Here is a 25,710-nt window from a genome sequence, read left to right on the forward strand (position 1 = left end):
GGGAAGGGGTCGCGTACATGTGGGCGGCTGATGACTAGAGGCAGGTAGCGGCAACACTTCACTCAGACCACTTCCTGGAGTTAGACTTGAGCTACCCCCCACTTCCCCAGCTGGGGGATCGTGAGAGTCAGTTAAGATTGGGGGACGAGAGGAAAGTGGGGAGCCAGATGTCCCCGGCCCCACCCCCTTTATCTCTCTTTTGCTTCGGGCTCTTTTGTGTCAAGTGCGGCCCCCTCTCCCCGTCAGGACCCTGTCAGTCTGGGCTGGCCGAACTGCCCAGCTGTGACTCTCACGTGGCTGCCATTCACTGTCACTCACTCTTTGGCCGAAACCACCCACACCCTGACCATGCTGGGGGGGCGTAACCTGCCCATCCAGCTGGTCTGCAGCTTGACCATCACTCAGCACCCCTCTCCCTGAATGACAAGTCACCCGGCGCTCTGGGCGGCACTCTCCGGGAGTGATGGAGATAGACTGCTGCCTGGCATCAGGAGCCCAGCAGTGGCTCCCTTCAGACCACCCTCCTCGTGGAGGGATTTTGGGGCTTCCTTGGGATAGGTGAGCCTTGTGGTGTCTGCACCCGCTGCTTGGGGACTGCAGAGCAGTACAGATGCTCCAGACTTCAAAACGTCTACCATCATGCTTTTTGTAAAACTGTCATATTGATCCGTGTGGCTTATGTGGCACATGTTCTTATCTAGTTGAGGCAACCTTTGAGGAGACAGTGAGGGAGTGCTTTCTTGTGTGGGTGGGTGGGGGTGTGTGTTTAATGGAGACTGGTTCAAGTCTCCCTGTGCCCCCAGGCTTGTCTATATTATAAAGGGAAAAGTTTTAAAAAAGTTATTCCAGAGAGCCAGCCGGCAGAATTCACAGGAGAAAAAAGAAATAAAAGAGTCGTGGGGAAAGGGTTGCCTGTAGGGTTGCCTACAGCAAGGTGCCGAAAGAGGGAAAGAAAGGATGTCAGGTGAGTTAGGAGAATAGCAGCCCTCACCTATTTTGTATTCTGAACTTGGAATCTGGTATTTGGGTGTTTTTGATCCTGGATCTGGGTTTGAGAGAGAGGGGCGCATGAAAGAATCTAAGGTTGAGATGGGTCTTTGTGTCCTACTCCCTCCCCTTTTCCCTCTTTGCTTTCTGAATCGTGAAGAAACGTCAGACGCTTTTAAAGTGTTACATCTAAAGTGAAATTCCACCTCTCCTCTCTCCCTGGGCAATGCTATCTCCCTTTCAGCCCTCCGTGTCAAATGAGTGACCCAGATACACCCCCTCAGATGACTTTCTGAGGTAAAACTTTGGGAAAATATTTTTAGCCTGCTCATTATCTCTGTCTACCTAAGTGTGGGGAGAATAAGCCTCCTCAGAGGAGATCTGCTCAGGCTGCCCTCCCTCATCCTTTTCTGGAACATGAACTTGTACATCTGAGAGCTTTCCATTGTTTTTCATTCCGACTGCTTTGATTCTCACCATTTTGTTTTACATTCTTACTCAAGACCAATTTTATCCCTTCCCCCTCGCTCCAGTCTCCTTACATTGTTAAACGTTTAAAATAATAGCACTCGTGTTGGTGGGGGAAGGGAGCAGGAAGCCAAAAAAACTCATTTCTTCTCCCTCCCCCTTCTGGCAAGTCTAGAGAAATAATATAACATAATATATAGATGTGATTCCTTGAGGTGGGGGTGGGGAATGATTGTGGGTGGTGCGGAAAATTCTGGTAGTTTCTTTGCAAAAGGTCTGAAAATACAAACCCACCCCCTGCGTGCAGTACGCATGTGCAGCAGACCTATTATGGAGGTTCGTTGTGGGGGAGGGAGGGGAATTTGAGAAAAAATAAATATATGTGTGAGAGATTGATGGTGAGATTAGGAGAGAGGGGCGGGTGGGAGGCGAGGCTTTCGCGCAGGCTCCTCCCCCGGGCTTGAGCAGCCAGGCTCCACCCTCCCTCCCCGCCTTCCCGAGATCTGAGCTGGGATGTGGGAGAGTCTGGGCTCCAGGCCAGCATTGAGTGGCTGCTGAGACAGAGGTTAGGACTTAGATTTGCTTTATTACCCTCCCTTGCCTCCCCTCTCCCGTTCTCCTTTGCCTTCCCCGCCGCGTACGTCCGTCCAAGTTCGGGAACCTCCTGCTGCGCGGCGGGGGGGGGTAGTGGAGTTCACAGGCTGTGCGGGCCCCCACCCCCAGCTGGGAGTGACCCAGGCCACTTTCCTGATCCTTCGCCAGTTGGACTGCCCTTGCCACTGCCCCGGCAGCCTCCGTTTCCATGTTCGTGTTAACCCAAATCCCTGGGGTTCAGGGGAGCCTGGCGTCCTCCTGACTTCCTACTACAGTTCCCCCACCACCTCGGTTTTCACACCCTGGTCCTAGGCAGGCAGCCCCCTTTCACATCCACAGCCAGTGCTAGAGTGTCCTCCTGGTTCAGCGCAAGAGGACACAGGTTGCCAGAGTTAGGAGAAAAGGTAGTGTGAAAGGAGGGAGGTGCCAGGAATTTGAGGGAATGGAAACCCAGGCCTCTGGTTGTTAATTGTGGCTAATTTTCCTTGCTGTTGAGGGAAAGAGGATTGTGTGTCCTAGAGCAAGGTCTGGGCCAAACCCAGGCTTTCCCCTCCTGCAGCAGCTGCCTCTGCCTGGACAAGACAGGTCTGGCTGGTTAGTCTAGTGCTTAGGTGCCAGAGGCTAACATGGGCCCAGTCTGTGTGGCATCAGTCTGTATGGCACATCGTCTTCCTGTTTAGGAGCAACACTGGCTCCCAAGCCTCAGCATACTGGCAGGGGTCACAGAGTATGGGGTGGAGGAGGCATCAGGGAAGAACCTGCCCAGGGCCACTTGACAGAGGCTTCTGGTGAGAGAGTCAGGGATCCTGCCCTGCAGAAGCAGGTACAGGCTGACTCCTGGATTTGTGCCTGTGAGTGTGTGTACATTGGAGAACACAAATGCTGGGCATCTCTGAGTACCTATATCTTTGTTTCATTTGGACTCCTAGGTTGTCTGTATAGTGATGGATCAGGATGTCTGGAACAAAGAATAAAGGGGAAGAATAAAATCAGGGGATAAAGGGTGCAGTCCCTGGGTTCTCAAAGGGAGCAAGAATATGGGAATAGATTTGGAAGCAGATTTCAAGCTAGTAGGGAGGAGAGGTATATCATTAAGGGAATTCTGGAGATTTCCTCCTCTCTGGTTAGAATGCAGGCAGACACTATGATCCTGTGGGCAAGAAATGAAAATGACTGGCTGAGGATTTCTTTTCCTCTAGGACTATGTTGGGGTGACAAGATGCCGGTGATTATCCGAGGAAATGTAAATAGAGGCCTCCCTCTTGGCAAAAAGCATGTCAGCCCCCAGGGTGTTAGTGTGAGAACCCAGGTGTCCACCTTTGGCTCTCCCTTCTCAGCATCTGGCTTAGGGAGCTGCCAGCTTGTGTCTCCCCACTCCAAGTGCTGGGGTCAGGCCAGGCCAGCAGCTGGGCATGGCTTCCCCCAGTTCCTGGGCAGGATGCCAGCTGGCGAAGAGAGGGGAAGGCAGGAGGAGTCCTGGCGGCGACTGAAAGGACCTGACACAGTCAGAGCCCGTGGCCTGGAGCCTGGTCCCTTGTTAGTAGGAGGGGAGAGATGGGAGTGGTTTGGCGTTCTTCCTTTCTGACCCCTGACCTCCCATTCAGAACCAGAGCATCCCAGAGTACTCAACACACTCTGTTTGCATCCAGTGAAAGGCAGCAAGGTTTGGAGGAGTTAATGCCCAGTTCCTAGAGAGTGGGACTGAGGCAGTAGGGAAGGCTGTGTGGAAGGGCCTTAGAGATTAGGAACCTAGAGGCTTATGTTTTCTGATGTTCTCTGCTCCAAAGATAAGGATGACATTCGGCTGCTGCCTTCAGCATTGGGTGTGAAGAAGAGAAAGCGAGGACCCAAGAAACAGAAGGAAAACAAGCCAGGCAAACCCCGCAAACGCAAGAAACTTGTAAGTGACAGGGATTCCTAATTTTGTGGCAAGCCTCAGGGACCTTTCCCAGAAAATCACATTTTCTTTTTTCCTGATTATCCAGGTAAAGAGGTGTCCTGAAGTCAAGGAGGCTTGACCCCCTCACACTCCCCCACACCCCATTACTTTATATCTCTTGGATCTAGGACCCTACCTCACTCTCTACAACCTGGTGAAGAGCCCGGTCATTGTTGATGTGACTTGCCCTAACATCCAACAGAAGCAGTCTTGGAGGAAAACTGTATGAGTTCAGACCCCTCTGTCTTCCTGGGCAATTTATTTAGCTCTCCGTGCCTCAGTTTCTTCATCTGTAAACTGGATAAACAAATCAGTTATTATACAATTGTTGTGAAGATGGAAATAAAATGTAATGTGCTAAGAACAGTTTTTGGCACATTGTAAGGATGAATAAATGTTATTTTTATTTCTCTCTCTTTAGGACAGTGAGGAAGAATTTGGCTCAGAGCGAGATGAGTACCGGGAGAAGTCAGAGAGTGGGGGTAGTGAATATGGAACTGGACCAGGTCGGAAAAGAAGACGGAAGCACCGAGAAAAAAAGGAAAAGAAGACAAAGCGGAGGAAAAAGGGGGAGGGTGATGGGGGCCAAAAGGTGAGTAGGATTAGAGGGCAAGGGTGAGTAGTCAGCATTAGAGAGGCATATCTAACATCTGAGAAACAGGCATGAGCAGGAAGGGAATTCCCTGAGGCGTAGTCTGTGAGGGATAGGGTTGGACTAGAGAAAGGAGCAAGAAGCTGGTAGGTAAGTATTGAGGCATGTGTGGGGGCCCAGGAGAGAGCCCGGGGAGTGCCCACCTCACTGAAGTTCCCCCTACCCAGCAGGTGGAACAGAAGTCATCAGCAACTCTACTTCTGACCTGGGGCCTGGAGGACGTGGAACATGTGTTCTCTGAGGAGGATTACCACACACTCACCAACTACAAAGCCTTCAGCCAGTTCATGAGGTGGGATGGAACTGGGAGTCCTCTTGAACAGACAATTTTAGGGAGGTCCTGAATCCCTCTGGAATCCGATCATTGCAAAGAAATTACTCTCCAGAGAAATTTTCAGCCCATGCTCACAAAATTTCACACCATAATTTCAAGGCATTCTTGGACTCCTAAGTATCCCAGGATTCCAGTTAAGAATACTTCACTGAGGGGCGTGAGGGACAGAGATCATGATTCCAGTCCTAGGTTAGGGAACTGTCTAACAACAGAATGTAATGAGTCCTTTCCTAGCCCAGCAGTCCCATTTTCCCCTCCATGACCTCTTTAAACTCATTCTGGGAGATACCATCATTGTTTCAGAATTTCCCTTGCTCATTTATCGAATCTCTGCCCCTTCCTTAGGTCCCGGTAACAATGGAGAATGCTTTGCTGCCAGTGGGCCTAAGCTACTATGGCCCTCAAAGTATAGAATAGTCTTTTGGGGAAGGAGGCATTTTAACAGAAATTATTATCCTGGAAGCAACTGCTGTGAGGTTCAGGCCCTGGTCTCATTTTGGGCAAGTTACTTAATTTCTTTGATCCTCAGTTTCCTCACCTGTAAAATAGGAATAATAATGGTTTTACTGACAGGAATCTGTGGATTTGATGGGATAATGAGTACAAAGCCCAGTACATTTGGTATCTAGCCCCAGGATGTGTTAACTGATAGCTGTCTTTAGTAAAGTTTCACTTACCTTACTGCTAAAGATGGTGCTTTTGTTATCACTCAGGGCCACACATGTCTTCACAAGAGCTTAACCACCCTATAGCAGAGCAGAACAATATGGCCATCAGTGTTCCAGAATTTCCTTTGCTTATTTATTAAATCTTCATTTATCAGACTCCTTCCTACTGGAACCTTTTTTCAGGTTCCATGAGTTTAACTAGTAAAATGCAGTGAATTATAGCAAGAATTATTGTGAGAATGAAATGAGATATTATATAAAAGTGTTTTAAACTGGGAAATAGTATACAGAAGTAAGTCATTTGAGTTTATGTTATTTTTTTTTTTACTTTATTCTTTTTAGCTTTTTTTTGGCTTTGAAATTTTATTTTGCTTTTTTCTTACTATTTTTTTTAAACTTCCTTTCACCTATTTATTATTTAAATTGATTTTTTCTTAATAGAATATATTTTTATCACTCCGGAATCCTATAGACTATTGATGAGGGAAGATGGCAGTATTCCTAGACCATCTGTGAAGGGTTTGAGTTCTGCTTCTATACTTACAGGCCCCTAATTGCTAAGAAGAATCCTAAGATCCCAATGTCTAAGATGATGACCATCCTTGGGGCCAAGTGGAGAGAGTTCAGCGCCAACAACCCCTTTAAGGGGTCAGCAGCTGCTGTGGCCGCGGCAGCAGCAGCAGCAGCAGCAGCTGTGGCTGAGCAGGTGTCAGCTGCTGTCTCCTCAGCCACCCCCATAGCACCTTCTGGACCTCCTGCCCTTCTACCACCCCCTGCTGCTGATATCCAGCCCCCACCCATCCGAAGAGCCAAAACCAAAGAGGGCAAAGGTAGGAAACGTGCTTATTCAACCACTGTCACTACGCCCTCCAAACTGCCTAGAACTCTTGCCTTCCCAGCCCCAGTTGCTAGAAGAGAAACATTTTCCAGAAAGAGGGTCTTAGTGAAACCATAGCCCACAGAGTAATCCCCATGACCTTTGTTTACCAGGATGTGTCATGACTTCTGGTTTCTCTCTCCTTGTTTCTACCCTCATTCAGGTCCAGGCCATAAGAGGCGGAGTAAGAGCCCCCGAGTGCCTGATGGACGTAAGAAGCTTCGGGGAAAGAAGATGGCACCACTTAAAATCAAACTAGGGCTGCTTGGTGGCAAGAGGAAAAAGGGAGGCTCGGTGAGTGACCCCTTCGTTTCTGCTAAATACCTGGGCATCAAGGGCTAGGGTCCAGAGACAGGTCTACAAGGGAAGCTGGACCTGGGACCCCAAGGCCTGGGGAGGGGAGTGGAATCAAGTCTGCCTCACTGACAACCACGGGCAGTATGTTTTTCAGAGTGATGAGGGCCCTGAACCAGAGGCTGAGGAGTCAGACCTGGACAGTGGCAGTGTCCACAGTGCTTCAGGCCGGCCTGATGGCCCTGTCCGCACCAAGAAACTAAAGAGAGGCCGGCCAGGAAGGAAAAAGAAGAAGGGTAAGGGGTGCTTATTCTGTTTGAGTCTGTCATTCTGCCTTTTTCCCTCCCTTTGCCGTTTTTCTTCTTTCCAATTTTGACTTCTTACTCAACTCTTCTGTGTGTGTGTGTGTCTGTCTCTCTCTCTCTCCCTCCCTCCCTCCCTCCTCCCTGGATACCCTTTTTTCTCTCTCTTGCTTGTGCTTTCTCTCTCTCTCTTGCCTTCACTGGGGTATATGACAGTCCTGGGCTGTCCTGCAGTGGCCGGGGAGGAGGAGGTTGATGGCTACGAGACGGATCACCAGGATTACTGTGAGGTGTGCCAGCAGGGTGGGGAAATTATTCTGTGCGACACCTGCCCTCGTGCCTACCACCTCGTCTGCCTTGATCCTGAGCTTGACCGGGCTCCTGAGGGCAAATGGAGTTGCCCCCACTGTGTGAGTACCTCATGCCCCTAGGAACCCACCCACCTCTTTTTCCTCCTTGTTTTCAGTTATTCTTTTTCACCCCCAAATGCCTGGGCTCCTCAGTAATGGATGTCTCAGCATCCAGGATCCTAATTGGGTGCTTTCCCCCATCTCTTTGCCCCCATAGTCAACATTTTTGGAAATTGGGGTGTTCTATTCCTTAGTTTCCACCAGTCTTCTCTGCACTTCTAGGATTCAGGCATCCTGTTTTTGCCTCTATTTTCCAGTCTCACTCCTTAATCCTTTCCTTTATGTCTGTACTTGACCTTCTAGGAGAAGGAGGGGGTACAGTGGGAGGCCAAGGAGGAAGATGAAGAATATGAAGAGGAGGGAGAGGAGGAAGGGGAGAAGGAGGAAGAGGATGATCACATGGAGTACTGCCGTGTGTGCAAGGATGGTGGGGAGCTCCTATGCTGTGACGCTTGCATATCCTCCTACCACATCCACTGCCTGAACCCTCCCCTGCCTGACATCCCCAATGGTGAATGGCTGTGTCCCCGATGCACAGTGAGTAGAACCACCTTCTTGGCATTTACCATGAGGCTTGACCCCTTTGTCCATCTCTGGGGCCCAGATGTTTAGGTCTTCCTTTCTCTGCCCCCTCCCCTTCTGGCACCTTTCTTCTCCTAACAAGGGGTTCTTTCTGCCTTTCTTCTTTCTCATGTGTGTCCAACTTGAAGTGTCCAGTGCTGAAGGGTCGTGTGCAGAAGATCCTGCATTGGCGATGGGGGGAGCCACCTGTGGCAGTGCCAGCCCCTCAACAGGCAGATGGGAATCCAGATGTACCACCCCCCCGCCCTCTTCAAGGCAGATCTGAGCGAGAATTTTTTGTCAAGTGGGTAGGACTATCCTACTGGCACTGTTCCTGGGCCAAGGAGCTTCAGGTACAAGAGCCCTTCTTTTGCCCCTCTTCTGGGACCTTGATTATTGCCATTCTACTCTGGTCTTCCATTTCCTTTGTTTTCTTTCATTTTAGGCTTCTGTTCTCATATCCTTGCAACTTCCATGGTTTTCATAGGTTTCCAGTCTTCTTTCTCTTCATTTTCATTAGCTTTCTTTCCTTAGAGATAAAATAGCCTTTCTTCACTTTATTTAATTTCATGTTTTATCAATCTCCACAATTTTGTGTGTGTGTGTGTGTTTAGATTCAAACCCAGGGCCTGGCAAAGGCTAGGCAAGCTCTCTGCCCCTGAGCTATACTAGCCCATCCACACTCTTAATAACCATATTCTCTGCCTGTGTTTTGCTCTTCCTGGCCCCACCAAGGCCCTGTCTTCTGACTATTCCATCTGTTCATTTTATTTGTTCTCCTGCTTTGGCATTGGCTTTTTTTGCTCATCTATTCTCTTTTAAAGTCATTCTCTTCTCCCAGCAGGCCTTTTCTCTGTCACCCTTCGTCCTCTCTGGATGTTGGGGCTATCTCTTCTCTTTCTCTCTGTGCATCAGCTGGAAATCTTCCACTTGGTAATGTACCGAAACTACCAACGGAAGAATGACATGGATGAGCCTCCGCCCCTGGACTATGGCTCTGGTGAGGATGATGGGAAGAGTGACAAGCGCAAGGTGAAAGATCCACACTATGCAGAGATGGAGGAGAAGTACTATCGTTTCGGCATCAAGCCAGAGTGGATGACTGTCCATCGTATCATCAACCACAGGTGAATCCTTGGTCTGTGGGAAGGCCAATCTGGGATATGATACTGTTCTTACTGTGGAGATGATCTTGTGTTAATATCTGTTAATAGACTAAGTGACTGAATGAAACTTGATTACTCCTGCTAAAGCTCTAGCCTTCTGGCCTAGCTTCTTCTATGGGGCAGGAGAACCCAGGAGGAAAGTCCAGCCCAGCATTTGTCCTTGCTGTCACTAATTTCCCAATAGCATAAGAGATTCCCACATGGGTCTGGGAATGGGGGCAAGAAAATAAAACATGAGAAGCACAGTTCTTCCAGATTCTTTTTTTCATCCTAGTATTTATTACTGCCTAATGTTATGTTATATATTCATTGCTGCCTTCCCAGTAGAATGTGAGCTCTCTGATAGGGTCATTTGTCTGTTTTGTTCACTGCTGGATCTAGTACCTGGAATAGTACCTGGCACATAGTAGATGCTCAGTAAATACTAATTGGAAGAATGAAGGATGGAGGATTCTTCAGGAATATTTTGTGAAAGTTGATATTTACCTGCCATCCTAAAAAGATTAGCATAGTACTTAAATCATTCTGAATTCCCTTCCTTTGGCCTGCCATTGAGGGTGAGGTGACAGATGCTTCATGTCTGCTGATACTTGTGTTTATCAGGACTTCTTGCTCTTTGTGATTATTTTCCTCCTCCTGTTACACAGTGTGGATAAAAAAGGGAATTACCACTATCTTGTGAAATGGAGGGACTTGCCCTATGACCAGTCCACATGGGAAGAAGATGAAATGAACATTCCTGAATATGAAGACCATAAGCAAAGTTACTGGAGACATCGGTGAGGGAACCAGGTCATGGATTAGAGGGAGAGTAAGGATGGCACCTGAAAGCTAAATTAGGATGAAGTAGGGACACAGCCAAGCTAGAGTTTAGGGAAGTGGCAACCTGGGCTGGGTTGTTTGGGTGGGGTCAGGAAACAGCCAGTACAAGTAACAGAAATAAGATCTGTCCTGAGCAATAGGTAAGAGGATGCTTGGGAGTGGAGAAGGTTAGCTTTCAGGGTGAAGTATAAAAAGTGATGGTATAGAGACTGGGAGAAAAAAATACAAGAAAATCTAGGTTATGGACAGTGGGTTCAGGAAAATGGGAGGGGTTTCAAGGACCAGGCCTCACTCAGACATATTCTTTTCCCAGAGAACTTATTATGGGGGAGGACCCTGCCCAACCCCGCAAATATAAGAAGAAGAAGAAGGAACTGCAGGGTGACGGGCCTCCCAATTCTCCTACTAATGATGTAAGTTCTCTTAGCTGGCCTTTCTCTTGTCTGGAGTCATGGTGATTGAAGTTTTTTATGGGACTCTTGACACAGCTTCCCAGGGTTTCAGCAACTTCTTTGAATAGTAGCTCTTCTCTCGGTGTTCAGCATTGTCTTGAGAGAGGCTAGGAATTTTGGCATAAGAGTGAGAGCTACTATAGATAGCAACCCAGTAGGGCTCTTGTACCATCTAGCCTTTCCTCATGGTGCTGCTGCATGTTGTTTTAAGGAGTGAAGAGAGGAATTAAAGTCTAGAACTTTGATAAGTTCAGGACATAGCAGAGAGAATTATAATCCAACTTGATACTGGTGCCAGAGAGGGAGGAGAAGATCAAGACCAGAGGAGCCCTGACTATTCCCTTGAGTTTTCTGACTTCTTGACTCTACAGCCTACAGTGAAATATGAGACTCAGCCACGGTTTATCACAGCTACTGGAGGAACACTGCACATGTACCAGCTGGAAGGGCTGAATTGGCTACGTTTTTCATGGGCCCAGGGCACCGACACAATTCTGGCTGATGAGATGGGGCTGGGCAAGACCATTCAAACCATCGTCTTCCTCTACTCACTCTATAAGGAGGTGCTCCATTCTAGGCCCCTAAGTGGGCAACTGGGCTAAGACCTAGTTTAGAATAGGGAAGTGGGGTGGAGGATGGACCTACATAGCAGGTAGCAGGTTGGGTTGTATACCCTGGAGCCTAGACTAATGTGCTCCCCACCCTTGACTCCTAGGGCCACACAAAAGGTCCCTTCCTGGTCAGTGCCCCACTTTCTACCATCATTAACTGGGAGCGGGAGTTCCAGATGTGGGCACCCAAGTTCTACGTGGTGACATACACGGGTGACAAGGACAGCCGGGCTATCATTCGTGAGAATGAGTTCTCTTTTGAGGACAATGCCATCAAAGGCGGCAAGAAAGCTTTTAAGATGAAGGTAAGCCCCTTTACCTCACATCTCTTATGACCCTCAGATCTGTCATTTCTATACCTCAACCAGTAATTCAGTTCCTGTATTCTCCATTTGCATTTCTCTATCCTTTCTTCCACCTATTCTCATGCCTCTGACCCCCATGGATCTGTGTGCTGGACTGGTGGGTGAACATTTAGGGATCATATTCAGTGACCTCTGCTTGGGGTCCCAAGTTGGAGCACAGAATATCTGAGTAAAGAATGAGGGCTGGAGGTATAGGTGCATGGATATCAAGTGGCAGCTGAACATGCAGTGGTTGTGTTGGCAGAGGGAGGCACAGGTGAAATTCCACGTTCTCCTGACATCATATGAGCTGATCACCATTGATCAGGCAGCTCTTGGCTCCATCCGCTGGGCCTGTCTTGTGGTGGATGAAGCCCATCGACTCAAGAACAACCAGTCCAAGGTGAGTGAGAGTCCCAGACCTGAGAAATTTGAGACTGTGGATTCCAACTTGCCTTGGTCTTTGAAAACAAAATGAAACAAATAAAAACCAAGTTCTGGGAGGTAGAGTTCCTGGGAACTTCTCAGGGAAAGTCTTGCCTAGAGGAGGGAGAAGACTAAGGATTTGTCCTCTCTGATTTTTGAGGGAAAAAGGAATTGGGGGAAGGGAACAGTCAATGTGGTGGATCAAACATTTGTCACTGATTAGCCATTTCTCCTGCCTGTTTTTGCCCCATTTTCTAGTTTTTCAGGGTCCTCAATGGCTATAAGATAGATCACAAGTTGCTACTGACAGGAACCCCACTGCAGAATAATCTGGAGGAACTCTTCCATCTGCTAAACTTCCTCACCCCAGAGAGGTTTAAGTAAGTTGCTCACTAAGGGTAGTCTGCATAGAGAAAGCCACAGAGGCTCGGGAGCTGGTAGAGAATGAGTCTTAGATGGAGATTGGAGAATAAAGCCTGAGATTGGGGTCAAAGAATTTGACAGTTGTTCATTTCCTTATTTCCTCCTGTCTATTAGCAACTTGGAAGGCTTCCTGGAGGAGTTCGCTGACATATCCAAAGAGGACCAGATTAAGAAACTGCATGATTTGCTGGGACCGCACATGTTGCGGAGGCTCAAAGCGGATGTCTTTAAGAATATGCCAGCCAAGACAGAACTCATCGTTCGAGTGGAGCTGAGCCCCATGCAGAAGTGAGACATAAAGCAGGCTACTGGGGGTTGGGGATTTGGTGGTAGCTTTCCAGGAGTTAATGACCAAATACAATATCATAATTGCTTCCTCTATATGTCTCCTCTATGCCCCTGACCTGGTCTTTAGGAAATACTACAAATACATCCTGACTCGAAATTTTGAGGCCTTGAATTCACGAGGCGGTGGGAACCAAGTGTCACTGCTTAACATCATGATGGATCTTAAGAAGTGCTGCAATCACCCATACCTCTTTCCTGTGGCTGCTATGGTAGATACAAAGAGCAGGGAACTGATAAAATGGCTAATACTCTGAAAACCTGGGAGAGACCGTATTGCATGAGGGTGGAGCTAGACCAGAAGGCCAAAGAACTGATACTTGAGGAGTAGGAATTTGAAAGGTGGGGTAGATTTGGGTTTCTGGCTTTCCAGGCACAGTAAGGATAAGGAGGCATGTTTCCTAACCCTTTCTTCCTTTTGCTTCCTATTCAGGAGTCCCCAAAACTCCCCAGTGGGGCTTATGAGGGTGGAGCACTTATTAAATCATCAGGGAAGCTCATGTTACTGCAGAAGATGCTGCGGAAGCTAAAAGAGCAAGGACACAGAGTGCTCATCTTCTCGCAGGTGACCCATCACCTCTGTTCTGTTTCTGCTTTCTGTTCCTCCCTCCCAGCCAGACCTTAATTCTTGATGTCTTTTCTATGACTGCTATGGTGTGATGGATTAGGAGATTCTACCATAAGAGTGCCTAGCACAGCTACTTCATTCCTGGCTTCTGGTCCATGTTCCTAAGGCTTTTGGAAGTTAGAGTCCAGCTCCTGTTTAGCTGGTTAGGGGCAGGGTGCGGTGGAGCCATCTGCCTCCAGGAGGCCTCTGGAACTAGTGCCATTTCCTAACCTTCTTGGTAGGTGGGGTCAAGGAACAAAGACCTTTTAGAAGTCCTATGAAAGCTACACTTCTGCTCTCCAGAAAACTGCACATACAGTTACATCATTTTGTACAGATTTTCAGAAATCTTATGAATCCTGTTTTTTTTTTTTTCTTTTCTTTTCTTTTTTTTTTTTTTTTTCTTTTTTTGGTACCAGAGATTGAACCCAGGGACATTCTACCACTGAGCCACACCCCAGCCCTGTTTTGTATTTTATTTAGAGACAGGGTCTCACTGAATTGCTTAGCACCTCACTATTGCTGAGGCTGGCTTTTAACACACAATCCTCCTGTCTCAGCCTCCTGAGTTTCTGGGATTATAGGTGTGTGCCACCACATCCAGCTTTATGTACACTTTTCTTAGGTCTCAGGGAACCTGTCTTAGTAGAAATGGTCTTTAATCAAGAGAATATGGCAAGAATGCAGAACAGTGAGCAGCTGGGAATGGGAGGAGGGAATACACTCAATATGCTTAAGACAGGGCAGGGGTTCAGGTGTAAAGCTTGGGGTCAAATTTGAGTAAAGGGATAGTTTGAAGAGACAGGCCCATTCTACCGCCTTGGCATTTCAGACTCCTTCCTTTTCCCTTGCTGTAGATGACCAAAATGTTAGACTTGCTAGAAGACTTCTTAGACTACGAAGGCTACAAATATGAGCGCATTGATGGTGGCATCACTGGTGCCCTGAGGCAGGAAGCCATTGATCGGTTCAATGGTAAGAGGGAGATCCCTTAGTTGCTGGTGGGTGTGTAAGGCCTGAGAAACCTGTGCCAGGTCCCTGGGACAAAAGGGGAGCTGGTACAGGGGGATATTGGACACCTAGGTTTTGAGTTGGAGTCATAGTCATTTGTAGTCAAGGAACATCTAGCAGCAGGTGGACAGAACTACTGGGTACAGGAAAAACCTAGCCTCCTAATTCTCACCTCCTAGCTCCTGGGGCCCAACAGTTCTGCTTCCTCCTGTCTACCCGAGCTGGGGGCCTAGGCATCAATCTGGCGACTGCTGACACTGTTATCATCTTCGATTCTGACTGGAACCCCCACAATGACATCCAGGTGGGAACTTGCATCCTGGAGCCCCTGTGCCATTCAACAAGGAGATGTGGGTTCACAGAAAAGTGTATCATGCTGTGGGCTGGGTTAGAAATAAACCTCTTTGGGGAGTGGAGAGGGCCTTTCCCGAGCATGTGGCAGCTTCTCCCTGCCATTCCCCTGGCCCACCCCTGGTTTCTCTCATCCTTGTAGGCTTTCAGCCGGGCTCACCGGATCGGCCAGGCCAACAAAGTGATGATTTACCGGTTTGTGACTCGCGCATCTGTGGAAGAGCGAATCACACAGGTGGCCAAGAGAAAGATGATGCTGACACACCTGGTGGTGCGGCCCGGGCTGGGCTCCAAGGCAGGGTCTATGTCCAAGCAGGAGCTTGATGACATCCTCAAATTTGGCACTGAGGAGCTATTCAAAGATGAAAATGAGGGTGAGAGCCTTTTCTGCAGCTCCTTGAAGCCAGCCCCTGCTCCGTGAAGCCAGGTCCTTTGAGCACTTCTCTACTTCAGCCCACCCTGGGAGAAAAGCACACACTCCTCTGTAGCCTGTGAAGGAAGAAGAGTCTTCTTTCCAGTGGTCCTTGGAGGAGGGTTAGCCTCCTAAACAAACAAAAGAAAAACCCCTTGATATTGATTCCAGGAAAAAAAGCCTTCCTTCCTGGGCCCCCAGAGTATATCCTTTTCTCCATCTTTGGAAAGGTGATGCCTGAGCTTCTGATTGGAACCCCAAGTTCTCTTTTGTTCCCCATCCCCACCAGGGGAGAACAAAGAGGAGGACAGCAGTGTGATCCACTATGACAATGAGGCCATTGCTCGGCTGTTGGACCGGAACCAGGATGCAACTGAGGATACTGATGTACAGAACATGAATGAGTATCTCAGTTCCTTCAAGGTGGCACAGTATGTTGTTCGGGAAGAAGACAAGGTGAGAGGTTTGGGGGCCAGGCATTGTCTATCACAGGTCGTCTTTCAAGGGCAGTGTCCTTTCACCAAACCTTGGAAGTAGGATTCTCCTTTGCTCTTTTTTATTTATTCTCTCATGTTAGCCTCTAGCAAAGAGCAATAGTGAACCTCAAAGAACTTCTTTTTTTAAAATATTTTTTTACTTGTTCTTTATAGTTGCGCATGACATTATAATGTATTTTGCGTGTTATACGTACATGGAGTATAACTTCCCCTTCTTGTGGCTGTACATGATGTGGAATTACACTGGTTGTGTATTCATATATGAACATAGGAAAATTATGTCTGATTCATTCTACTGTCTTTTCTATTCCCAACCTCCCTTATTTCCCTTCATTTTCCTTTATCTAATCCAATGAACTTCTATTCCCTCCACCCATTGTGTGTTAGCTTCCACATTTCAGACAGAATGTTTGGCCTTTGGTCAAACAGATTATTAATCTAATAGGTTAAACCAGACTTTGGAGAGAAATTTGGACATAGAAAGTTCTGGTAAACCTAGGAGAGTATCTCCTGAGTCAATGTAGGAGGAAGATGGAAGTATAGAAGAAGTTAGGAAAGTGGGCTAAAAGAGGCAGAGAACCAGGTACAGTGGCAGACACCTAAAATCACAGCTACTCAGGAGGCTGATTCAGGAGGATGGCAAGTTCAATGAGAGCCTGAGCAACTTAGCAAGACTGACCCAAAATAAAAAAAATCAAAAGGGCTGGGGATGTATCTGAGTGGGAAAGCATCTTGGGTTCCATTCCCAGTACCTCCAAAAAACAAAAAGATAGGATAAGTACCTTGCATAGAATAAATGATATAGGAAATGATTGATGTCCAAAAACTTGAAGCAGAGCTGAGAAAGGGATCTAGGAGCAGCAAGCAGGATTTGATTGAGGCAGGAGAGTAGGGCTTTTGATGTTGCCAAATGACTGGTGAGGAAGGAGACTGCCAGCCTTTACTCTGCTGCCCTTCAGATTGAGGAGATCGAGCGAGAGATCATCAAGCAGGAGGAGAATGTAGACCCTGACTACTGGGAAAAGCTGCTGAGGCATCACTATGAGCAGCAGCAAGAAGACCTCGCCCGGAACCTAGGCAAGGGCAAAAGGGTTCGCAAGCAAGTCAACTACAACGATGCTGCTCAGGAGGACCAAGGTAAGGACTGCACCAATGCAGGTGATGAGAAGGAAAGAGATGATGAGTAGGAACTTGGAGGCTGGGTCTGCTTAGAGGGAAAGAGAAGCCAAGAAGTCAGGGTCTTTTCCTGCAGAAAGAGAAAGTGGTTAGGAAGGATCAGTAGAAACTACCCAAAGGCCAGGTGGGTTGGCATGCAATTTAACTACCAGTGGGTTGCTTATAGTAGCTTTGGCAGGAGGCAGGGTGGTGGAGCAGAAGATGCCTTGGGACCAAATAGTGAATACAAATAGTTCAAGATACATGACCCAGAGTCAGGCTGTGGGCAGTGACCCCAGTGTCTCATGAGGGCTAAGGCCAGGGTGGAGGGGAGAAATCCAAGCAAAAAGGGTCCCAGCATGGCTAATCCAGGAGTCACCACTGAGTCTTTTCTACCCTCACAGATAACCAATCAGAATACTCAGTAGGGTCAGAGGAGGAAGATGAAGACTTTGACGAGCGCCCTGAAGGTGGCACATTTTCCTTTCTCCCTCAGCTCTTCCCATTTCACTTCCCAACTTCCTTTTTAGGTCTACTGTTTTTGAACAAATAAAAGTGCTTTTTGTTTTTTGGGGGGGTTTTGGGTAGAAAAACTAGATTGCAGATGAGCAAAAAGGAAGAAATGCTGATAATCTCCCCACTGTTAAAATTTGGAGTTTACAGCCAGGCGTGGTGGTGCATGCTTGTAATCTTAGTGACTTGGGAGGCTGAGTCAGGAGGGGGATCATTAGCCCAGGAGTTCAAGGCCAGCCCGGGAAACATAGCAACACCCTGTCCCCCTGCAAAATAAATAAATAAATAAATAAATAACCCAAAGTGGTTACATCATTTTACCTTTCCACAAGGAATCTTGCCTGTGTCAAATAAATATTTGACATGACTTGATTCTTTTAGATTTACTGGGTTGATAGTTCTGCAAGTAGTTGGAAGAAAATTAGAAATGAATGTGACACAACTATTGCTATGTTTCAATCTGTGGGAAGGGGTGTGGAAGAGGTCTGAGTCTTAGAGGAGGTAGATCTATTAATCAGGGTCACCCCCATCCTCAGGGCGTCGACAGTCAAAAAGGCAGCTCCGAAATGAGAAGGACAAGCCCCTGCCTCCACTGCTGGCTCGAGTTGGGGGCAACATTGAGGTGAGAATTGGGCCCAGGCTCCTATGTATTCTCTAAGGAAAGAATGAGGGCTGCAGGGAGAGAGAATTGAAAATTGAGGTCTGGATCACTGAAGTAAAAAGGACCAAGACCTAAGACCTGGTCATTCATAACCCCTGCCTTCTTGCCCTATCCTCAGGTGTTGGGATTCAACACCCGTCAGCGAAAGGCTTTCCTCAATGCTGTGATGCGCTGGGGGATGCCGCCACAGGATGCCTTCACCACACAGTGGCTGGTACGAGACCTGAGGGGCAAGACTGAGAAGGAGTTCAAGTGAGTATGGGTGATTCAGGGGTGATTCAGTTGAGGGGTTAAGAACTTTGGGTGTTACTTTGATTTTCTTGGCCACCATATGATGTTATCTTACTCACCTGATCACCACTTACCCTGCCATGCTGTGTCTCCTGGCTCAGTTTCCTGGGGGTGGGCTCAGCCTACACCACCTCCCCTCAGCTGAGCCTAGAGTAGAGGGGCCAGGCACCCTCCTTCATGGGAGAGGTATTTAAGGAAGGCGCCTCACCTGGGCTGGCCTAGCCTCACATTTACTTGGCCATGATAACCTGGCAGGAGGAGCTGGTGGAAAGGATGAATAACTGACTGATGGGGCCCAGGAACAAAGTATCAAAGCCCAGGATACATATACAGAGAGAGAAGTCAATAGGAGAGTTAGGATTTGGAGGGCTGAGAGCTGAGAGGCCCCATGGGGATGAGAGCCCTGGAGGTACCTGGGGAGTTGGGGTTTAGGGGTTCAATAATCTGTGGTTAAATCCTTTCTAAGTCTCCCTAACCTTCCTCCCACCCCCTTGCTCCTCAGGGCCTATGTGTCTTTGTTCATGCGCCATTTGTGTGAGCCTGGTGCAGATGGCTCTGAAACCTTTGCTGATGGAGTCCCTCGGGAGGGACTGAGTCGCCAGCAGGTGTTGACCCGCATTGGAGTCATGTCTCTTGTCAAGAAGAAGGTATCAATCTTCCCTTACCCTAAGAATCAGGGCAACCACTTAGGCTCTGTTATTCCTCTGCCTTCTGTCCTCAAATTATGGGCTCAGGCTGGTTTTAGACAGAAGGGACCAGAGCATCCTGTTTGTCTAGTGCCTGGACCTAACCCCTGTCTCTACAATAACCTTTCCCCAGGTACAGGAATTTGAGCACATCAATGGGCGCTGGTCAATGCCGGAGCTGATGCCTGATCCCAGCGCTGACTCCAAGCGCTCTTCTAGAGCTTCCTCTCCTACCAAAACATCTCCCACCACTCCTGAGGCTTCTGCTACCAATAGTCCTTGCACCTCTAAACCTGGTAATCAGGATTCCAGGTGGCAGGAGAGACAGAGATGGGGTCAAGAGTCAGAGATGGAACCCCTGCTTTCCTCATTGTATTAGTCAATCTTGCATGATTATAACAGGAAACCTATGGCTAACTTTTTAAAAGAGTTTATTTGAGTTCATGATTATGGTGGTCCAAGGTCAAAGGGCCACACTTGGTGATGGCCTTCTTGCTGGCACATCCCAAGGTAGGGTAAAACATCACATAGGAGGGGACAGAGAATGCATGTTTGTTCTGATCTCTAGCCCACTTCTTAAAAACTACTAGGATTCATCATGGGGCTCCACCTTGATAACCTCACCTAATCCTGATCACTTCCTAAAGACCCTCCTCTACACACCATGGTTGGATTAAGTGTCCCCCGACCTAGTACCTCACAATGGGCATTAAATTTTAACATGTGAACCCTTGGAGGACACTTCAATCACATCCAAACCATAGTACTGTTCTGCCTTCCTCCTATAGCTACTCCTGCTCCAAGTGAGAAAGGAGATGGCATAAGGACACCTCTTGATAAGGAAGAAGCTGGCAACCAGGAGGAGAAGCCAGAGAAGAATAGCAAAACTGGGGAGAAGATGGAGACAGAGGTATGTCTTCTCTTTGTCCTCTCCTCTGAGGAGAGGGGTGGAATGGTCTTGGGAGATGTATCTCAGTAGCCAAGTACCTGGGAGTCAGTCCTCTGGCTGATCTTGACTCTCTTATCCTCCTCCAGACTGATGCCCCAAGCCCAGCCCCATCACTTGGGGAGCGGCTGGAGCCAAGGAAGATTCCTCTAGAGGATGAAGTGCCAGTGCCTGGAGAGATGGAGCCTGAACCTGGGTACCGAGGGGATAGAGATAAGTCAGGTGGGTGCTTGGCCCTAAGGGTGATGGGAGGATTAGAATTTGGGAGTTCCCTTTTCTGGTGTCAGGGGATGAGGGTGACATCCTTCCTATCCCCTGCCCCCTCCCACAGCCACAGAGTCGACGCCAGGAGAAAGGGGGGAGGAGAAGCCGTTGGATGGACAGGAACACAGGGAGAGGCCGGAGGGGGAAACGGGGGATTTGGGCAAGAGAGGTAATGGGTGGAAGGACTGGACACTTGGACGCTTGGGTCCTTGAGGGGGTCAGGGGAGGTGGAGTCTGGGAGACCAAATGGCCTGGGTCCTGGGTGGGTAGCTATTGGAAAGGCCAGTACAGTACAGGTAGTAAGTAGTTTTGGGAACTCTGGGAGGAGGTGTCCTGAGGTGTGAGCTTTGCCCTGTCTGCCCTAGCAGAAGATATAAAAGGGGACCGGGAGCTTCGACCTGGGCCTCATGAGCCAAGGTCCAACGGGCGCCGTGAGGAGAAGGTGGAGAAGCCACGGTTCATGTTCAATATTGCTGACGGTGGTTTCACAGGTAGGAGAGGTTCTTCCTGGTATCTGCTTCTCACTGGGATCTGCCCAACCTCCTAGGGTTTCTCATTTTGCCTGAAGCTACTTTTAATTCTAAAATGGTGAATGCTGAATCTGATCCTTGCTTTAAGTCTTCCTAGTGTACTGCCAAAGTCCACACGTCTCTAATCTCACCTTTATTCTCAATCTTAGAATATGACTTTGTTCATAATCAATTTTATTCCTCACTTCTAAGCCAGCTTTATTCATTCCCCCTAAATAGACTTTAGTACTCTATAATTTTTTATTTTCTCATCTATACCTGTCTGTCAGGAAGGATGTGGTTTGCAAACCCCTGATGCCTCTGTCTGCTGTCCTCTCCAGAGCTTCATACCCTGTGGCAGAATGAAGAACGGGCAGCTATTTCCTCTGGGAAACTCAATGAGATCTGGCACCGAAGACATGACTACTGGCTTCTGGCTGGGATTGTCCTGTATCCTTTCATACAAGTACCAAAGGTTCTCTTAACCAGGAGAGAGGGTAACTACAGGGGGGGATGAGTCCACACACAGGGAAGGGAGGCTTGTACCACACTTCGGGGAGATCAGACCAAAAGGAAAAAATATTTATAGCCAAATACATCCCTGTTAAATTCCTTGATGGTCCCCTTTCCTTAATCAACAGCCACGGCTATGCACGGTGGCAGGACATCCAGAATGATGCTCAGTTTGCCATTATCAATGAACCATTTAAAACTGAAGCCAATAAGGGGAACTTTCTGGAGATGAAAAATAAGTTCCTGGCCCGGAGGTTCAAGGTGGGGACAAGGGAAGAAAGGAATAGGGTTGAAGAGAAACAGGTCAAAATTGGGACCAGATCTGATTAGAACCCAGGGAAGGAAAGTTAATACTTTGAGGGTTGTGGCAAAGTTTGAGGCCAAGTGTAACTTTGTGTTGGGGACTGAGGTCTGAATCAGGGTTGACACTGGGGTTGCAGTTAGTATGGAGCAGCAGGTACCCTGGTCCAGCAGTGAGGGAGGATGGGTCTCCAGTGCTGTGTCTGGTCCATCATCTTGCTCACTTCTGAATAGTAGAGCCCTGCTTTCACTCCAACCCTGTGCCCTCAGCTCCTGGAGCAGGCGCTGGTGATCGAGGAGCAGCTGCGGCGGGCGGCCTACCTGAACCTGTCACAGGAGCCGGCGCACCCCGCCATGGCCCTCCACGCCCGCTTTGCCGAGGCCGAGTGCCTAGCCGAGAGCCACCAGCACCTCTCCAAGGAGTCGCTGGCGGGGAACAAGCCGGCCAACGCCGTCCTGCACAAGGGTAAGGGCCGCGGCGGCCCCGCGCGGGGGAGGGCCCACAACGCTGCGTAAGTCTTCACCCCGCACCCCTCAAAATCTTCCCACCCCTCTGACCCCCTTTACCCTCTGAACCATCCCCCTCTGACCTCTAACCCTATCCCTGACCCCTTAGTTTTTAGCTTTTAGCACTTGTGCAAGTCAGCCCTCTTCCATGCCTGATAGTGGTCATGTCAGTGCCCACCAGAGGTACTCCTCCCCATGCGTGTCTTGTCTACATAGTAGGGCCTCTTCCTGTGTGGTAGAATTTCACACACCTGTCATACTGCTAATGCCATCCAACTTGAGGTCTTGGCCTATGTATACACCACAAAGGTCCTTAGTTCTTGTCTCACAGATCATATTCCCTCACATATTCACCCTGTGAGGCAGAAATTACCACCCATCCACCCTCTGACCCTGTGAAACTTCCCTTTGACCTTCAACCCTTTTCCCATACCCTCTTACCTTGATGATTATAGATTAAATACCAAAGCCCTTTAACCATCTAATCCTGCCTGGTATAGTGACTGACTCTTGGCCCCTTTGATCCCTGTTCTAATTCATTGAATCTATAATGCTGACCCTCTAACCCCCTCTCCCCTTACATATTAAAACCTTGATTCCTTAAACCTTCGATACCACTGACCACCTCCCACACCTCCTATTTCCTCCCCATCATCCCCAATCCCCCAACCCCACTCTTCCAGTATGGGATGTTCTGACAACTCCCCGCCCCCATGTCTTCCAATATCCTCCCCTACCTCTCTTTTCTCCCATTTCTCCTTTTTCTTGTTTCTCTCCATCTGTCCTCTGTGATGATCTGGTCTCTCTCTTTTTCCTGACACTTTCCTGAGTCATTCTTTTTCTGTCTACTTTTTTGTTGCTCTCTTCTGTTGCTTCTGTCACTTGTCTCTGGTTCTTTGATGTCTGTGTCCTCCTCTTTATTTTTCTGACTGTATCTGTCCATCTGACTCCTTGTTGCTTTTCCTGGCTCCATGTCTCTCTTTCCCTGTCTTTCTCTTGCCCTTCTTTCTCCGTGGCCCGGGCCCCAGTTCTGAACCAGCTGGAGGAGTTGCTGAGCGACATGAAGGCGGATGTGACCCGCCTGCCAGCCACGCTGTCCCGAATACCCCCCATCGCAGCCCGCCTTCAGATGTCCGAGCGCAGCATCCTCAGCCGGCTGGCCAGCAAGGGCACGGAGCCTCACCCCACACCGGTAACCCTCTTTCCCCCTAACTCGTTTTCCCTCTCCTTCACACACACAAATACTTTCATCAGAATCCTATACCATATGGAAAAACCACCTGCTAGACCTCAGTCTTCACCCTTGAGTGAGTCTCCCTGCCTGTGTTACACCCCTCAGTAGTTCTGGAATGTGGCTTTTGTTCCCATACATCCATCTTTCCTCTTAAATAAGACTATGGATTAACTAACCTCAGCTTGCTTTCTATTTCAGGCCTTCCCCCCGGGTCCCTACGCCACACCTCCGGGGTACGGGGCGGCCTTCAACGCCGCACCCGTAGGGGCCCTGGCCGCCGCAGGCGCCAATTACAGCCAGATGCCTGCAGGGTCCTTCATCACAGGTCAGCTGGTGCTTCTAATTCCTGCTTCTCCCACTTCTTTGCCAAGCCTCATCCCTGCTCAGCTTCCTTGTCCTGCTGTAGCTATCTGATTTCCTTGCATGTGTCCAGTACCAGGGAATGGAGTTGTTCTGGGCTTCATTCTACCCATCCCTTTCTTAACTCTTCTTCTATCCCCACTGTCAAAAAACCTCACTCAGTATTTTAGTGGTTCTGTGGCTTGGTATCTCCCACACCAGCCTCCTCCATCTGGGTTACCTCAAGGGAAAGTGAACATGAATTCATAGGGGTAGAGTGAGAGTTGGAACATGCATTCAGTCATATGGAGAATCTTAGGGAGGGAGCTTCACCCTGGTCTTCCCACCCTTACCCAAGAAAATTGGGAAGTGGTAGTGGTAAGAGTATATTAATGTTCAGAAGTAACATTTGGGAGCAATGTAGGGATTGATCTTTCCTTACTCCTTTCCAAACAGCCGCCACCAACGGCCCTCCAGTGCTGGTGAAGAAGGAGAAGGAAATGGTGGGGGCACTGGTGTCAGACGGGCTGGATCGGAAGGAGCCCAGAGCCGGGGAGGTGATCTGTATAGACGACTGACTGGATCCCAGGCCTGCCCTTCACCCAGGCCCCGTCCCAGAGGCCGACCCCCTGCTCAGGCCCTGGGGCCTGCTGCCAGTTCTCCGTCTTCTCCACCCCTTGGGCCGCCATTGGGCTAAAAGCCCCTTTGCCCCTCTATAACTCCTCTCTTCAAGAAGGGACCCTTGTCTTTCCATCCCTATACACCTTTCCCACCAAGCTTTGAAGGCTGTGCTGGTGTGAAGTGGTCTGGGTGGGAGATGGTTAGCTGGGTCTTCCAAGTACCTTTATCCCCCCACTGCCAAATATACACAGCTTCCCAGTAAATGGTTGTTAGGAGGAAAGAGATGGAGCCTCTGCCATATCAGCTCCACCTCTTGCAGAAGTGGGGGATTAGCCTTGCCTGGCCTCTAGGAACTTTTGTGGGAAGAAGAGCTTCAAAGAGAGGAGGGGTACTTTTAGAGAGGAATGAAAATGAGCCCTGGGAGGGAGAAGGGAAGAGGAAGGGTGGCTGCATGTTACCTTCCCCTACCTCTCCCCAAATGAAGGGTGGAGCAGCTATGAGGGAGGGAGTCTATTGCTGTTCAGCCTCAGAATAAAGACGCCATTCACTGGCTCAGTTACCTCCTGTGTACCGCCATCTTGTGTTGGGAAACTTACCCCACTCCCTAGGTACCAAGGACCACCCCCACAAAGAAAGTAATGGTTGGGCGATACTCCCTCAAGCCAAAGAGGAGCTCCCCAATCTGATCTAGGAACCTAGAAAGGCGGGGAGAGAATATGCTGGCCAGACATGGGGGCAGCCCCCAACTCTGCCTCTCAGGTTCCTGAGGGACTTACCTTTCCTTTTCAAAGCCTGGTTACAGACTAAATGTGAGTGAGCCAGGCAGGGGGACCTAGTTAGGGGACTACCTTGCCTGTGGGACCGGAGCAACATAGTGGAGGGCAGGCTAGGGAGATGTGGGCATTCCCCCTTCCTAGGAGGGGTCGGGGAGTGGCAGTTTGCATGGCGAACCTCCCACTTCCTCATTGCTGCCCCTTCACTTTCTTGCTGCCCCTTTCCCAGTCTCTTCACACTCACTCCTGGTCTGTCCCAGTCCCCTCTTCTGTATCAGGTTTATTGGTTGTACATATAAATTATACTTTCCTTTCTGTGTGCTCTGTTATTTTGGCTGAGGGAGTTCTTGGGTGGGAAAGGGATAAAAAAAATTATTGCTTTCTGCCATTTCGTATCATCTGTCTTTTTCTCCCCCCCCCCACCTTTTTTAAATTGTGACTTTCCTTTACCTCATTTTTGTCTCTGAATCATTCACTAAAACTGGACCCTTTTTCCAACATCAGCTGTGTGATGAGCTCAGTGTAGAGGAGGGTGAGCAGGATCCCTGTGTGGCTTTGTGGCTTCAATGGAGTATAGAGAGGGAGCAGGCTTCCTTGACAGAGGTACAGTGGGAGGAGTGCCTGACAAGGAGTCAAAATTGCCTTCAAGTCCTTTGATCATCCTCTTCCCTTTAATGCTTAGTTCCCGTAAGAGTCAGTAGAGGTCACTACAGCTCCATAGGTTCAATTTCATATGAAGTACAGGTACTTTTGTTGTTGTTGTTTTTAAGGGTTAGGGGTCAGACCTGCAATAGTGCCAGAGATGTGAACTGCTAAGACACTACCTTGGCATGTATTGTTCACTA

General features: G+C 48.7%; 1 protein-coding gene and 1 non-coding gene across 9 annotated transcripts; both read left to right on the plus strand.

Annotated features, from left to right (window-relative positions):
* The first annotated feature begins 2,000 nt into the window (after nt 1-2,000).
* On the plus strand, nt 2,001-25,180 carry Chd3 (chromodomain helicase DNA binding protein 3). 8 transcript variants are annotated; one of them, XM_048798008.1, is made up of 40 exons: nt 2,001-2,020; nt 3,837-3,949; nt 4,410-4,580; nt 4,808-4,932; nt 6,189-6,472; nt 6,683-6,813; nt 6,959-7,109; nt 7,332-7,525; nt 7,829-8,062; nt 8,236-8,439; nt 9,002-9,213; nt 9,900-10,031; nt 10,388-10,487; nt 10,898-11,089; nt 11,242-11,442; nt 11,747-11,884; nt 12,166-12,287; nt 12,445-12,618; nt 12,746-12,887; nt 13,109-13,240; nt 14,140-14,257; nt 14,473-14,597; nt 14,787-15,018; nt 15,346-15,512; nt 16,513-16,690; nt 17,113-17,178; nt 17,758-17,843; nt 18,001-18,134; nt 18,676-18,820; nt 18,993-19,155; nt 19,648-19,769; nt 19,895-20,027; nt 20,137-20,238; nt 20,438-20,560; nt 20,920-21,028; nt 21,220-21,352; nt 21,662-21,857; nt 22,927-23,090; nt 23,331-23,457; nt 23,928-25,180. In XM_048798008.1, the coding sequence occupies exons 4-40, from the start codon at nt 4,928-4,930 to the stop codon at nt 24,047-24,049; spliced, it is 5,493 nt and encodes a 1,830-aa protein (XP_048653965.1). In that variant the 5' UTR covers nt 2,001-2,020; nt 3,837-3,949; nt 4,410-4,580; nt 4,808-4,927; the 3' UTR covers nt 24,050-25,180. The 8 variants fall into 8 exon arrangements, with proteins under 8 accessions (XP_048653965.1, XP_048653968.1, XP_048653961.1 ...); XM_048798004.1 differs by having other exon boundaries at nt 2,002-2,020; nt 20,435-20,560; nt 21,662-21,903; XM_048798005.1 differs by having other exon boundaries at nt 2,002-2,020; nt 21,662-21,903.
* On the plus strand, nt 18,267-18,405 carry LOC125615044. The gene has a single exon (XR_007345615.1). It is a non-coding gene; the product is annotated as a small Cajal body-specific RNA 21 (non-coding RNA).
* Nucleotides 25,181-25,710: the final 530 nt, after the last annotated feature.

Source organism: Marmota marmota, unplaced genomic scaffold, assembly GCF_001458135.2.
Source record: "Marmota marmota marmota unplaced genomic scaffold, marMar, whole genome shotgun sequence".
Taxonomy (NCBI): domain Eukaryota; kingdom Metazoa; phylum Chordata; class Mammalia; order Rodentia; family Sciuridae; genus Marmota; species Marmota marmota.

Bases quoted from the DNA above. Each gene is read 5' to 3' on its own strand.
- Chd3 (XM_048798004.1), top strand. The intron at 12,619-12,745 runs GTGAGACATAAA...CCTGGTCTTTAG, and splicing joins GAGCTGAGCCCCATGCAGAA to GAAATACTACAAATACATCC. The intron at 14,598-14,786 runs GTGGGAACTTGC...TCATCCTTGTAG, and splicing joins ACCCCCACAATGACATCCAG to GCTTTCAGCCGGGCTCACCG.